Here is a 13,928-nt window from a genome sequence, read left to right on the forward strand (position 1 = left end):
CTCTGCGCCAGCCGCAACAGCAAGGCCAAGCTGAAAGCCCTGAAGGAGGCCATGTACCACAGCGCCGAGCACGGCTACGTGGATGTGACCATTGACATAAGGAGCATAGGTCAGTCCCGGCACCCTCTCCTCTCCCTCTGGGGAGGGACCACTATAAGAAACGCATCTCTCTTGACGGGCTGTTGCTTAAACAGACGACAGGTGCACCTTTCTCAGCTCTTGTGGAAGCAGAAGGTAATGGGGGATCTCGCGGGTTCCCGGCCCATTTTTGCTCCACAGCGCACCCTTTTCAGGGACCACTGGCACTTTTCTGCAAGGTGGAGTAGTTTCCACCAGCAGTCATCCTCACTGCTGCGTGGCAGAGGGTTAGCTAAGGGGCAGTGTTTGGATGCTGTGGGCCACCTCCTACAGCTCCTCTTTTGCACTCTGCTGTAAAACAGTCCACCATTAAAATATCTTTATTTTCCAAGGTTTGTGAGCCTCTAAGGGCAGGAGAAGGGAACTGGCTTCTTGGTGTGCCAACTCTGACAATGTGGGACTTGAACATCATACCAGCCTGCTGGGAAAGTTGCTTCTGCCCATGGAGAGGGTGGTTGGGTAGCACGGAGGGGAATCGGTCTGGACTTTGTATTTATCGTCCCAATTGACCTGTATTCAGACAGAGAGACCCAAGTGCCCAGCATGCCTCTGCCTGGTGCTGAGTTTCAGCCCTGGGACATGTGGCGTGGGTCAGGTTGTGCGGTGGTCTCAGCGGTGGCTCAGCAGGGAAGGACCTGGCAATGAACAAGAGGCGAGCAACACGGCTGCTCTCCAGGTGTTGGATGTTTGCTGAAATGGAAGGAAAAACCTCTTGTAGCCAAATGCCAGGCTTGCGTTTCCTCCCACTCTGTTTCTGCAAGTGCAGAAACTAGGTCACATCCAGCCTAATGCTGGCAGAGGTATATTAGCTCCATGTGCTTTCTCGCTCAGTGCATGGGAGCAGTTCTCTTTAAGTTCCTGGAGAGTGGTTCTGCCGCGACAAACTACTTGAAAAGGCTGATGTGCTTAACTCGCCCAGTGCTGTTTAGGGAAAATAGCAATGATTGGGAGAGGACATGGGGTAGCGCTTAGAGAAAGTTTTAATCTGAAGACCACCAGTTTGAATCCAGGTGGGTAGTGACCAATATCAGGTTTTTTTACCATTTAATGGCTCTCCAGGGCCATATTCAAACAAATGAGCTAGTGTAAATCTAGTTTCCAAAAGGCTTTTGCATCACAGAGCTCCACAGCAATTACCACAAATTGGCAGTCTCAGCAGAGAAACTGAAGGCTAGATGAGCAGAGAGACCACAGTCTTCTCTTAGCACTTGGAGGAAAGCCTTTGTGCATTAGGTCTGGGATGTCCTGATAACCACCAGCCTTCTCAAATGGGGATAAATAGGAATTTGATTTCTAGGGTTATTTGGCAGCTTTTGCTTTAAATCTTAATGTAAGTAAAGGTAAAAATGCAGAAGGGCACGTCCTTCTCTGAAGCTGGGAATAAGCTCTGTCCTCCTTCTGTAGGTGTTCCCTGGACGCTGCACACGTGGCTGGAGTCCTTGCGCACATCCTTCCAGCAGCACAGACGACCCCTCATCCAGTGCTTGCTAAAGGAATTCAAGTCCATTCAGGAAGAAGAGTACACAGAGGAGCTCATCACACAAGGGTTGCCTCTGATGTTTGAGATACTGAAAGCCAGCAAGGTAGGATAAATTATACATTTTAAAGAAATCAGCCTAATTCCTATCCCATTAGACACAAAACTTGCGATACTGTTTTTGCACAGCTGTCCCAAAGCTTATTTAGACTGTATAGGATTATTATTATTTGTATTATGTATCTCAAGTTTTTTTTTCACTGTGGAAGCATGTGTTAAAAACACACAAGCTAATCACATCTCCTGCTAGAACAGCTTAAAACTGATGCTAACAATAAGCTGGAGAGACAACAGGAGCTGATGCTAGTGGTGAAATTAAAATCAAAAGGGTCACTGATAACCAAACCAACCCAAAGAGTAACTTTACCTAGCTTGTTTTACAGGACCGTACAACAAAGCTCATATTCATGTTTGCTTTGGATTTCTTTAACCTCTCACATGACTTTCTCTTCCCTTCATGTGGGATTTGGACTCTTAAACTTGTGGGTAGACTGGTTTCTACAAACACAGAACGGGATAATTTTTTTAAATCTTCTCTATGAGTGTTTGAACTTGCAGCCTCCCCAGATTTATTCTTTCAGCTGACATTTTCTTAGCCAGACAAATCAGACTAACAAAACCTTTTGAGGGAGGTACCACTGGGTATGTAAGTATAATAGCAAAGGGGATGATCATGGGGCAGGCAAGGAGAGGAAAATGTCTTACCTATTGAAGCATGGATACTTCCTTTTAAAATTGTTATAACCAACAGCCTCTTCTCTACTGGTCTCCCTGACGGTCAGTTGCTCCCAAGGAATGGCCAGTCAACTTTAGTATTACCAGAAAATCGTTTTAGTAATGAAAAGCATCAAAAGGATTTGATTGCTGTTCTTTTTCTCATGCACCACAATACACATTGGTATAGGCTTCTAATTGTTTAACTGGGAAGTAAGTAACATTGCTCACCCAACTCTACATGTAACGTCAAGGAGCAAATAATTTTTATCACCTGCAGCAACAGCCAAAATAACATGAAAAGGGGAGAGGTTCTGTTATAGGCACTCAATACTAAAAGGTTCCAGACTTACTATAGCTAGTGAAAGCCTACATGGATTTATTTCTTGTATCCTGCTGCAAAAGAGGGCTTGGACTACAGTCCCAAGCAAATCCTGAACATTTGTTCCAGCAATTGTTCTGATTTTCGCTCCCACGAGTCTTTCCTTTGGGATTAGTTTGTATTGGACGGGTATTTATGGAGAATATTTGAGATAGCTTTTAGGAAATCATTCCAAATCCTAGGATTTGTAGATTCCTTGTTCTGAACTTGCTTGGGTTAATGTGTGTTCATCCAGAAACTACCAGCAAGGTGCTGTTTGGTTTGAAAGCTGATCTAAAACTAATCGTATTGAAAACTTAACGGAGATTATGTTGAGGCCTTGTAATCTAGGATGAGGGATGTCTTTAATTGCTCTTCTCTGGGTGGCTGAAGCTAAGGCCAATGATCATCATTAGAATAAATTATTTACATAGGATTATACCTGTGGGACACATTAGGCTGGGTCTTCCAGAGCCTGTTGTGGGATACCTGGAAACAAATAAGTCTGCTACCTTCTGCTTTGGGTTCACTTAAAACCTAAAATGTGGAGGGGTGAAAAATTGAAGTATCTTAAAAAGCCCTACACAACAAAGAAGAAATCTGTGCTGATCTTTATTCCTGCCTCTGGGCTTAGGGGAGCTGGCTGTCTTCACTCTTCATGAGCATGCATATTCACAAACACACACACATACGCTGCTTCATATTCTTAGAAAAATAATGAATCATTCTGGGACACTGTAAGGATTTAAAAATTGTCTGCAAATGGCATGAATTATTGCAGCGGTCTTGTCCAAATGGCCTCTCACAAAGCTCTCCCAGACAGAAATGAGGACAGACTCTATGCAACCCTTTGGAAGGAATCAAAATAAATTCATTTATAGGTGAATGAGCCAATAAAAGTTCTCCCTGGTCACTCCATAGAAGGCAGCTGAGGAAAGCTGAGATTCAAAGGATCTTCTGTTCCCGTTCTCTGGAAAGGCTGAGAGCAGAGACTGTTCTTTATGTATACCTACAGAATGGAAATCTCCTTTAAGAGGTGCAGAAGGGCTGTAACTGTGGTTCACATCCCTCTCTTTTGACAGCAAATTGTAAAGCTCTGCATTTTGTAGAGCTATGGGGAGAGGAGCTTGATTTGCCAACATGGACATCCTTTTCCCTGTGGGCTGGGAACTTCGAAAGAGATTACAACTCTTGTGAAACATCACAGTCTGGCCCAGTACATTTCCTTAATGAGTTTTTCAGGGCAAAAAGTGTAAAGTAAGCAACTAGAAAGCACAGAGCCACTTAGCATTTCTGGGCTGATGTAAAACAAGATGTCCCATTTGCTACCTATTGTGATGCTCAGTATATTTTAATTGCATGGCAACTTGCACCTAATAGAAATGATCTTTTGCATTCCTATAAATAGTTCCAACTATCCCATAATCTCAGAACAATTTACAAATATTAATGAGTTGAGCCATGGAAGAAGATCTTATTCTCCCTGTACCAACAGGGAAACTGAGGTAATTAAAAAGGCAGATTTTCAGTGCCTCGTAGAGTGACGGTTTCGGCCTCAGAAGCTGTGACAACCTGGATAAGCCAGACAGCAGTTTGTAAACTGAGTAATTTGGCCAGAGAAACTCTTCAAAAATTGGATAAAAACATAATGCAGGTCTCAGAGTAGGAAGCACGCCTTCTGCCCCCACCTTCTACTTTGCACTGTCGGACAAAATGTTCTTGCAGGTTCCCAGGCTGTGCAAAAAGGACAGATACTACAGAAATGAAAAGACTACAGAAAAAATAACCAATATACCTACAAGAAGACCATCAGATATAAGGAATCCTTTTTGTCTTGTAGAAGATGGTTTTTAAAATGCCTGTTCCTACAGTGTCCAGATGTGAGGGTCTATGTGGGAGCTCTGCCACCAGCCAGCACTGACGCTGGTGTCCTGCAGGGTGGCATTCCGCTCCCATTTGTGTGCTGGGACGCTGACAATAGAAATAAAAATAAAATCTGCAGAGAAGTCCTGATGCTGGAACACAGAATGGCAACAAAAATTGGCAAATCAGGCAAAACTGGCTGAGCTGAAGTCCCTTGTTTTATTGCCTCTCTTCAAGCTGTGAAATAAGCGGGGAAGAACAGTGAATAGATTGCACATTGGTTGTTCGCTGCTGCAGTAAAGCCCTGGAGGAAGAGTTCCAAAAGCAGACATGAAGGTTTGGTACCCAGCTCCTGGTGGTTTCCAGTGGGACGGAGCGCTTTCATTTCCTTTCATGCCTTTAAATGTCTTTATCAGCTGCACCGTTGAGAATTGGATGGAGAGCAGAGAAGTGGCAGTATTTCCATGCTGGCGAGTCAGAGCTGCGAGAACAGACAGAATTGCTCTGCACTCGCTTCCCCCCGCGGTTCCTGCTGTCGTGCAGTGAGCTTGGGTCATTACCAAACCAAAGACCAGAGACAAGGTACTCTGGAGAAAGCAGCATCAGTGGAAGGGATGCCGACAGCTCAGTTTAAAGCACTTTCCTAAAAGCAAGGAAAACTTAAACTGGGAAAGCTCTGTCAGTAAAAATGTCAATGACGTGGTAGTAGATTTGGGCCACCAGATGAGGAGAAAAGGCGCTACCATTTCAGGATGGGTTGAATCTCTTTGCAGACAAGCAGACAAACATAGTCTGCTAGAAGTGGTTTGGACAGGGCTGTGTGAGACAAAAGCCAGAGAGACACTTCTGGGAGCGAGTAGCCCTAAGCTAAACTTCAGCTGCTGCGTAGAGCAGACTTGAGTCCCTCAAAGCTAAGATGACACCGGAGATCTTATTACAGAAGAAGGATAGGAAGATGCAGATGAATTTCTGCCTGTTGGAATCTGTGTTGTGCTCATTGTGGCCTGAGGAAACTCCCAAACATCTCACTGGAAGCTTTCCTTTGCCTCCAGACAAGATTGACATTTGCTTTGCCTGAGCTGGGCTCTGAGCTGGATTTCCCTCCTGCCCCGTGTTGGAAGACGATATTTGCCTGAGGAGTGGATGTGCTTGAGGGCTGGCCACAGCTCAGAGATTGCTCCCCTCCAAATAGAGACTTTTAATAGAGCTGCAGAGAGGCTGTACCCAGATCTGCGGGCTTGTAGTGCCCAAGGTGGGGCTTGCAGGTCAGCTCTTCCATTTTTGGAGGGAAGTTCTCTTGAGGATAACGTGCTGAATGTGCAGGATGCTTCTTTGGCTGTGAAAATCCTGGAGCTGTTTCAGTCTGATCTTGACATTTCTGCAACCTGAAAAGAGAGAGACTGAAAACCACAGCCTTGGAAGTTAAATATATCTGGCCTTTGGAGGAGGTTGGTTTTAGATTTCCACTCCGGAGCTCCACGTGAGCTTGCATTGTCATTAAAATAACCCAGCTCGATCCATGCAGATGAGCTAGCTCCATTGCTGATAGGACGAGGTTGCGAGCCAGTTTCATCCACTGCTTTTTCCTTGTACAGCACTTTAGATCAGATTGTCCTTTACCTTGTTTTTGGAGAAAAAGACAATCTTTTAATTCCAAATAACATCTCTTAGAACTGTCTGTCTTCCCCCGTACTATGGTGTGGAGCTGCTATTTGCTATTACTTTGGATCCTTTGTGGGCATGAATCGCCAAAGTCTATCTGTTTGTGCCCATGTGCATTGAGCACATGTGCTGAAGTGTTGTCTGAAGCTCCACCTGACACTGGAGGTGCTTCACACCAGGAAAATTTGGCTAAGGACTATGAGTATTCCTGCTAGCGCATTGTGCAAGACAAAATCAGCTGGAAAACTCATGGGACAGGTCCTTCACCCCGCTTCCTCCGTTGCGTTCTGCAGCTTTCTCTTCATCCTTCCCATCAGTGACAAGGTCATTTATTTTAAAATTTAGACGATTAGCGAGGTGTTGATCATGCTGTGCAGCCAGGCTTGTTGAAAGATGCAGGAAACTACTTTGCAAAGGTATTTCCTTGGAATTTAAAGTTCCTGCAGAGTTTCACAAGCTCTACAAATTGCATTGCTGCCTATAGGCAGCTGAAGAAAGCTGCAGGGGCACACAGACTCTTTTGGAAGGCTGAGCTGTTTGAAGAGCAGCCATCAGTCTGGTGTTGACAGTTATTGAAAATAAATAACAATTCAAAACAATAACCAGTTTTTAAAATTCCAAAAGGATTCAGGCTTGTGGGTGTCTTGAGAAACCTGGCCTATATAATTTAAAAGCTAAAGTACTCTTTCAGCAGTGACTTAGCCACTTAGAATCCAAAAACTCTTAGAAAGTAAAATTTGGCTTTTTTTTTTTAATGTATCTTTTCAGAAATAGCAGCACGTAGCCTCTGCCACAGATGCAGTAGCTACTGGGAAAAAAAATAATCCTGTTCCAACAAACAGAAAGCAGCAGGAAAGGTTGAAACACCTGCCTGCTTTGTTGCAGCAAAATGTTCAGAAGCTGAAGCTTGAGATGGGCTTCCTGTTTCTTTATTGCCATGGTCTTTCTGAATTTAATTCTTCTAAAACAAATGTCGGGAGAGGTTCCTCAGAGAATGTCAACAGACTCAGCTCATGCATCTGTTCTACAAAGTCCAGGCACGGTGGTCAGCAAACATCAGATTTTCCCTGAGGTCCGCACATGACCTAGAAAGTGACACTGGAAGATGAAGGAGCTAGAAAATTCCTCTTTTTGTCCCTTGCTTCATGATGGGCTGAAATGAATATTTAAGATGGGCTTGAGGGAAGCTGTGTTTTGCTGTAGGAAGCCAGACTGCCCCGTTCTGCAGGAAGTGCTTAGGTTAGAGGGGAGAGGTGAACCCTGTGCGGTGCTTATGCAGGCACTGGGTCATGCTCAGCTCCTAGGGGAGAGCCTTCCCTTGGGAAAGCGCTATGCATGTTTCTCCTGCCTGGAGACAGATCAGGAAAGACCCCTCTATGCTTGGTGAAATTTCACTTCCTTGTTTAAACTGCTTTTCAACAGAAAATTGAGGTTTTACTATAATGACAGGTTTCATTAGAATGTTTGTTCTCCACATAAAATTTTACATTCCTTGAAAAAATTAACACCTGAAAATGGAATATTTTGGCTGACGACTGAAATACTTAAACTGAAGAAAAGTATGGACTTTCTGCAGAGGAGATAGACACACCAAAACCCTTACTAAAAATAGCCCTGAAGACGTTCCAGGATGCTAAAGTGCCCACTGATGGGTTTCATGGAGTGGCTAATGCCCTTCTGTTATGTCAGCTAGTGCCCGGCCTCTGTTCGGTGGTTGATCTTTTGGCTGGGACTTTGGAGTGATTTCTTAAGGCAGGTTTCACTGTTCTCAAGTAATTGCAGTGATCTGTAATGTTGCCTGTTGTCATTTGTAGTACTTCTGTGTCTAAACAGTTCAGAATAACCAGGACGCAAGTTATCCACACATGTACGTCGTGCATTCTCCATGTGAGATGCAAACGCCAGGTACAGAGTGGCATGTTAATAACAGAGTGATGACCCCGTCTCATGTTTTCGTAACGCAGATTCAGCTTCGTACTAACACAGGTTTGATTTTTTTTCTACCCTCTGTCTGCCTTCTGAAATGTTTCCCTGCCAGAGGCAGGAGCCGTTTCTTCATTTACAATAAATAAATGCCATGGATGTGACACCTGCCCTTTTCTGGGCTCTCACCCAGGGATTAGACTGTGCCCAGGGATCTGAGCTTTTTACATACAATGCACAGCTGTGATATAAAGAGCCTTTTGAAAGGGAGGCTTGGCAGCTTTCCCAGAAGCTAACTGAAGGGTCCATTTGTGCCTTACCTGTGATTAATTCTTTTCCGTTTGTATTTGCAGTGGAAGGACTTAAGCCCAGCACTAACAAAACCCATTTTGTTACGCAGTTCACTACCTCTAACTGTATCTCCAACCTCTGGGGTTTCCCTACCTTTGCAACTGTTGACTAATATTAATTATGTGTATGCTGCTTAATCGTCTAGGAGTGACCCTCTAAAGTGGCATTTAATCAGTTTTGAGGCAGCTGGCAAAAGTGAATTATGCAAGAGGACTGGTAGGGGAAACACCTAGGCAAGGATGGAGAAGGTTCAGAGAGACGGCGAAGAAAGTCTTACAGAGTTTGAGTGCTCAGGGCTGTGGGTCTGCGAAAAGCCCACTCTGTTGCTTCGCTCTGTATCAGCTCTTTCTGGGAAGAGGGGAGCATAAACAGAGGAGTAATTCAAGGGTATCCCAGCATGTCGTGGAAGAAAGTTCATGGATGAGTCCTCAATGGGCTCAGGGTATCCTGAGTCTCCACCACTGCTGGAACAGCTGCTGGAGACCATGTGTGAGATGGGTCACTAGAAATAGCATTTCTGCTGCTCTGCATTTAGCAGAGAGCTGGGTCCTGCCAGCATCCTCAGGACCAGGGAGAGAAAAGATACCTTTTCCAGCACCCCTGTTCCCTGAGCAGCATGGCTTCTCTGCTTGCTGGGGAGGTGTGTATTAACAGGCAGTCACTGAACCCAGAAGAATAAATGTGTTACTTTTCTGCCTAACGTGGTGAGGTTTTGGGGCTTTGCAGTAGAGGAATTTGAGGACCTGGTACACTTAGGTTAAAACAGCATTAATGGGGCTGAGCTGGTGAGGGGTGACATCAATAGAAGGAAAACCCGAAGTACTGCTTGGGATTTCAGAGGCGAAGAAAAGCAGCCTAACTTGTCACCACCGTAGAGGGCAGCCACGTGGAGGTGATGGAATATCTATAGGCCAACAAGGAGAACTAAGCAGTGGGTTTTGAGCAGTCAAGAGAGGTGTGGTGTGGGAATGGGGGAGCCTATGAAGCAAAGTGTGGTCAGAGAGGAGCAAAACCTTAGCCTAACTGCTGAATCTGACCCAGGTTTTCCCCTTGAGAGTTAGGAGCATAGCCACCAAGATGACACGTATCTTCCACAGGTACTGGAGATAACTGGCTATGTATTTCCCAGCTGTGTCCAATACCTTGTAGGACTACATCCCAGAATGGCTAGGCTGGGTTGAACTGGGTAAACTGGAATGGAGCAAGCTCTCCCAGGGTATGTGCTGAAGTCTGGAGGATCCTTTCCTGAGTCCTGCCACAGACCCTTCATCAGATGGACATTCAGGAAAAAATACCCCTGCACTCCCCACCCAGGTCTTCACCTCTTTTCAGATCACTCGACTAGTCATCTCTGCTCCAGCAACTTGAAAACCTTCAGCTTTGCTTCAAAAGAATTTATGAATTCCCCTCGCAGTTCAAGTGCATTCACCAGGAGTGGGGAATTCCTTTAGATCTCTGCTGAAGAATGCTTTTAAGTCAGGAGACCGCTTGCATCTACAAAGCAAAGTTGCTTGCTCACCGACCAACTCTGCTGGAAGCAGCGTCTCCCTTAGAAGATTCACTGTTGTTCCCTGTTCCCTCTTGCCTATCTGTAAACTACCCCATGGCTAGGTAAATATTTTTATTATATCCTATGCCAAGCTTTCTTCGCCCTCCCACAGTAGAAGATGCGCATCGGCTCCCTTTGACTGCGAATGAACGCCCATGTCTGAAAGGAAGCTGGCCTCGCTCCAGCTCTCAGCCTCACACATCCTGGCACAATGTTTTCCGACATCAAACTGCAGTGAGAAAACAAACTTTGGTTTGCTCCTCCGGTGTTAATATCGCCGCCCACAACTGCAGCGAGCTCTTACAGCTGTTCTTTCACAGTCAGCTGGTAGGGTGATAGGATAAATGAGGAAGAATTATCCAGCTCTGTGCTTAAATGGGGGATGGATGTGGTAACCAGGGCAGTTTCTGAGCTTCCCAGTGTGGGCACTGCGCAAAGGGGAAGGTTGAATAGGCTGGACATGTCCTCCTCTCTGCCAGAGCAATGGTGGTGCTCCAGGTCATGGACTCTTGCAGTTGTTCCTAGTTACCTCACAGGCAGGCCGGCTCACCCTGCTCCAAGAGCAGGATTTGGCTTTAAAAAGCCTGGCCATCCAGTCACAGACAAAGCATCCCTATCTTTCTCCTCTTTTCTGACTCTTTCTGCCTTGTTTATGGGTAAAAGCCAGCAGAGGCTCTGTGGGGAGCAGATGCAGGGCCACAGCCCTGTGAGCTTGGCTGCGTGCGGGCTGGTGTGGGAAGCGAGCTTGCTCTGCTGCAATAGCTCCCCGCTCCCCTCCCGGCGTCTCAGGGAGAAAACTTGCTGCTGTTTGTTAGCGATGACTCTAAATGAGCACATGCTTCAGCTTTCTAGCTGAGCACATTTTTTGGCCTTTCGGTGGCATGCGTTGTAAGTATTTAATGTTATCGACAGAAGCCAAAGGTCTCCAACCTCCTCTCTGCCAAATGAGATCAGTGTCCTGCGTTGGAGGTCTGAAGCTCCGCAATGCATCGAGCCACTGTCTGTCTGATGGCCCTGCTTTCTTTGATGTGCCGATCCTAAGGTCTCTTTTCTCTTTGTCCCATCTCTGTTCTGTGTCTCAGGGTTTTTAAGCATCTCTCATGTGAATGTATCACATCTTGAGCTAATCAGAGCTCAGTTTACACCAGGTTTTTCAAAGGCTTGTGGGCAGTCAGTGGCAAGGTGGCTTTAAAATGGGCTTTTTAACTGCACACCACAGGGTTCATGCCCTGTTGGTGACCCAGGGAGCTGGCAGCACCTTGCCCATGTAGGCAGGCTTCCATGGGGTTGTCCCTGTGTGCAACCTGTTCATCATGTTGGTTGGATTTATGAGCAGGGTTCCTCTTCTTCCCACCTGTGTGACTGGTTTTGGCCTGTTCTTCCCTGGTCTTGGTGCACCTGAACATCCCAGTACATGGTGTCAAGGCTCAGACTGGTGAGTGAGACCTCTGGCTCCTAACGAGGAGCTGGGAAATACCCAGTTTTTCCATCAGTGCATTCCTACAGGCACCCCAGAAGGAGGAGACGCGTTGTCTTTACTGATGTATACCTCTGTTTTAAAAAAACTATTGCCCAGGCATAGCTGTAGCTGGGACTGGTGAGTTCACAGACCCACTAAAACCTCAGTGGCATAGGCAGGACCTGTGCAGACCAGCAGATTCGAGAGGGAGCTGCCAGTAGCCATCCTCTTTAGTGCAGTTACTCTGCTTTTATTCACTGTGGGTAAAGGTGAGCATTGCTCTTTGAATTACGCCTCTCCTCTCCAGAAGCTTCCCTCTGCTCTGAACCACAGAATTATCCCCATTCTTTGTTGTGTTTACTGACTTCTTAGCATCTGCTGGATCCAACTGGGAGCTGCCCTGCTGGTAATCAGCATCCCCCCGGATGTACTCCTCCCTGGCTGACTCAGTCGGCCACAGAGCTTCAGCACAGCCCTTGCGAGCAGAGAAGCAATTGCTCTTTCTGCCCTGTCTGTCTAGAGCTCTCCCCCCAGCCCTCCCGGCAGCTGAGTCACTTCCTTCTTTAAATCTGGCCTTAAATCTTCCTTTTCTCTTCGCCCTGTGATTCACTCCCTTTGTGAAGCGCTTTGCTGCACTCCGGCTGGAAGACGCTGAGATGCTCCCAGTGCGAGATGTCTTCCTTGTCTCAGAGCCACAGCGGTGAGCCCCCCTTCGAGGGATGGTCCCTGCGCCGTGCTAAATGGTGTCTTAGTATCAGTATTTCTCTTATCTTAACATTTTTTTTCAGTGCTACATTTGACGTAGTAATAGGAACCAAGTCCTGCCTGCAGGCGAGCGCGTGTAATTTCCTTTGACATCAGCGTGTGCCTGTGAGGGCACAGCTCTACCCTTTCCCACCCCATTTGATTAGATTCAGTAAGGGAGTCATCACAGGATCTCTGCGACTCCTCCTCGTCCCTTGTGGGATTTAAGGAGCGCTGCTGTTAGAACTGAGCTGAAATGTGCTCAGAGAAAGGAAAGCTTCAATTTCTGCTCCATAAGCCTGGAGGTATTTTTAGTATAACGTCTACACAACTCAAATTTTTATGTTAAGATTTTTTTTCTCCCTTACTTGCTTATTTCCTTGGCCTTGGACCCTCTCATATCCAAGTGCCTCACCTTTTCACAGTTTCCCGGTGTGGAAGGGAATCGCCAACCAACAGGGTAGTTAAAAGATGTCATGAATTAGCCGCATGGCACCATTGAACTTGACTAGACCTGCTCCAGTTACCAGCAAAGAGTGAGATAAAATTTGCCAAAGCTTTTAAATCTGGCTTTCAGCTGTGTCTTAGATAGTTAAGTACTAAATCCTTTTCACTGTCCTTGCAGCTTAGGCATACAAATACTCAAGTTGCTTAGGCACTTAGGAAAGCATCCAGTGGGTGCCTTGCCCCCAGAGGCTGGGCAGAAATGGGCAAAGCCAGGGACCAGACCTGGTTTTGTGAAGGTGTGGTGGCTTCCTCAGGACAGTGGTGTCCAGGCCAGTGTCAGCGGTGTAAGAGCACATTAATGAAACATTTGGGATTGAACAAGGAGGTTCGGTGGCAGACCATGATGCTTCAGTCACTCTGTAAGGGAGGGTCTGTTTGTGAGACAGTTGCACTTAGAAATGCATGCAGGCTGTGCAGCTATATCTGTTTGTAGGTCTGGTTTTCTAAAATGTGACTGATGACCATTTTCTAAAGAGCAACAAAATGTCATTTTCCAGTACAGTAAGTCTGCAAATTAAATGAAATCGCTATTGTAAAGAAACTTAGTTTCTATGGAGGTGACAGGGGCTATGGAGTTTGTTAGGAAAAGACCTCTGGTCCAATGAGAGGACTTTTCATTTAAACTGATTCCTACAGGAGACATAGCAATCAAGTAAATGAGAATTGCAATTTCTAACAAATACTGATAATCCTAAGCTCTGATTTTTAATAAAGCTTCAGCGATCACATTCTTCAGCTTCAAAACAGGCAACTCTTGAGAACGACTTAACATCTCCTTTGCGTACTGATCTTACCTTGCATACTAAGCTTACATTGCATATATTTGTTTTCTTTTGCTTAGAACGAAGTGATCAGCCAGCAGCTCTCTGTCATTTTCACTCATTGCTATGGACCCTACCCTATTCCAAAGCTCGTTGAAATTAAGCGCAAGCAGACCTCTCGCCTAGGTAAGCGTTGACTTGAAGATACTTGTTGGTTCTCCAAGGAGAGCTGTGGGAAGTCTGCATCACTGGCCAGATGCTTGGAGGGGGGAACGATTCAGAGAAAAAACTGAATTTGAAAGGCAGAACTAGAAAAAAGGAAGGAGCCCAAACTTAGCCTGACCTGAAACTCCTGCTGA

The 13,928-nt window shown here is 45.8% G+C and overlaps 1 protein-coding gene across 1 annotated transcript in view; it reads left to right on the forward strand.

Moving 5' to 3' along the window:
• BTBD11 (BTB (POZ) domain containing 11) overlaps positions 1 to 13,928 on the forward strand; it is a 196,180-nt gene that overhangs the window by 170,160 nt on the left and 12,092 nt on the right. Inside the window, exons 10-12 of the mRNA XM_009881989.1 lie at positions 3 to 109; positions 1,543 to 1,721; positions 13,650 to 13,755. Of these exons, the coding sequence (XP_009880291.1) occupies positions 3 to 109; positions 1,543 to 1,721; positions 13,650 to 13,755 (392 nt within the window). The remainder of the gene's footprint in view (positions 1 to 2; positions 110 to 1,542; positions 1,722 to 13,649; positions 13,756 to 13,928) is intronic.

The sequence above is a fragment of the Charadrius vociferus genome, unplaced genomic scaffold, assembly GCF_000708025.1.
Source record: "Charadrius vociferus isolate BGI_N301 unplaced genomic scaffold, ASM70802v2 scaffold883, whole genome shotgun sequence".
Classification (NCBI taxonomy): Eukaryota; Metazoa; Chordata; class Aves; order Charadriiformes; family Charadriidae; genus Charadrius; species Charadrius vociferus.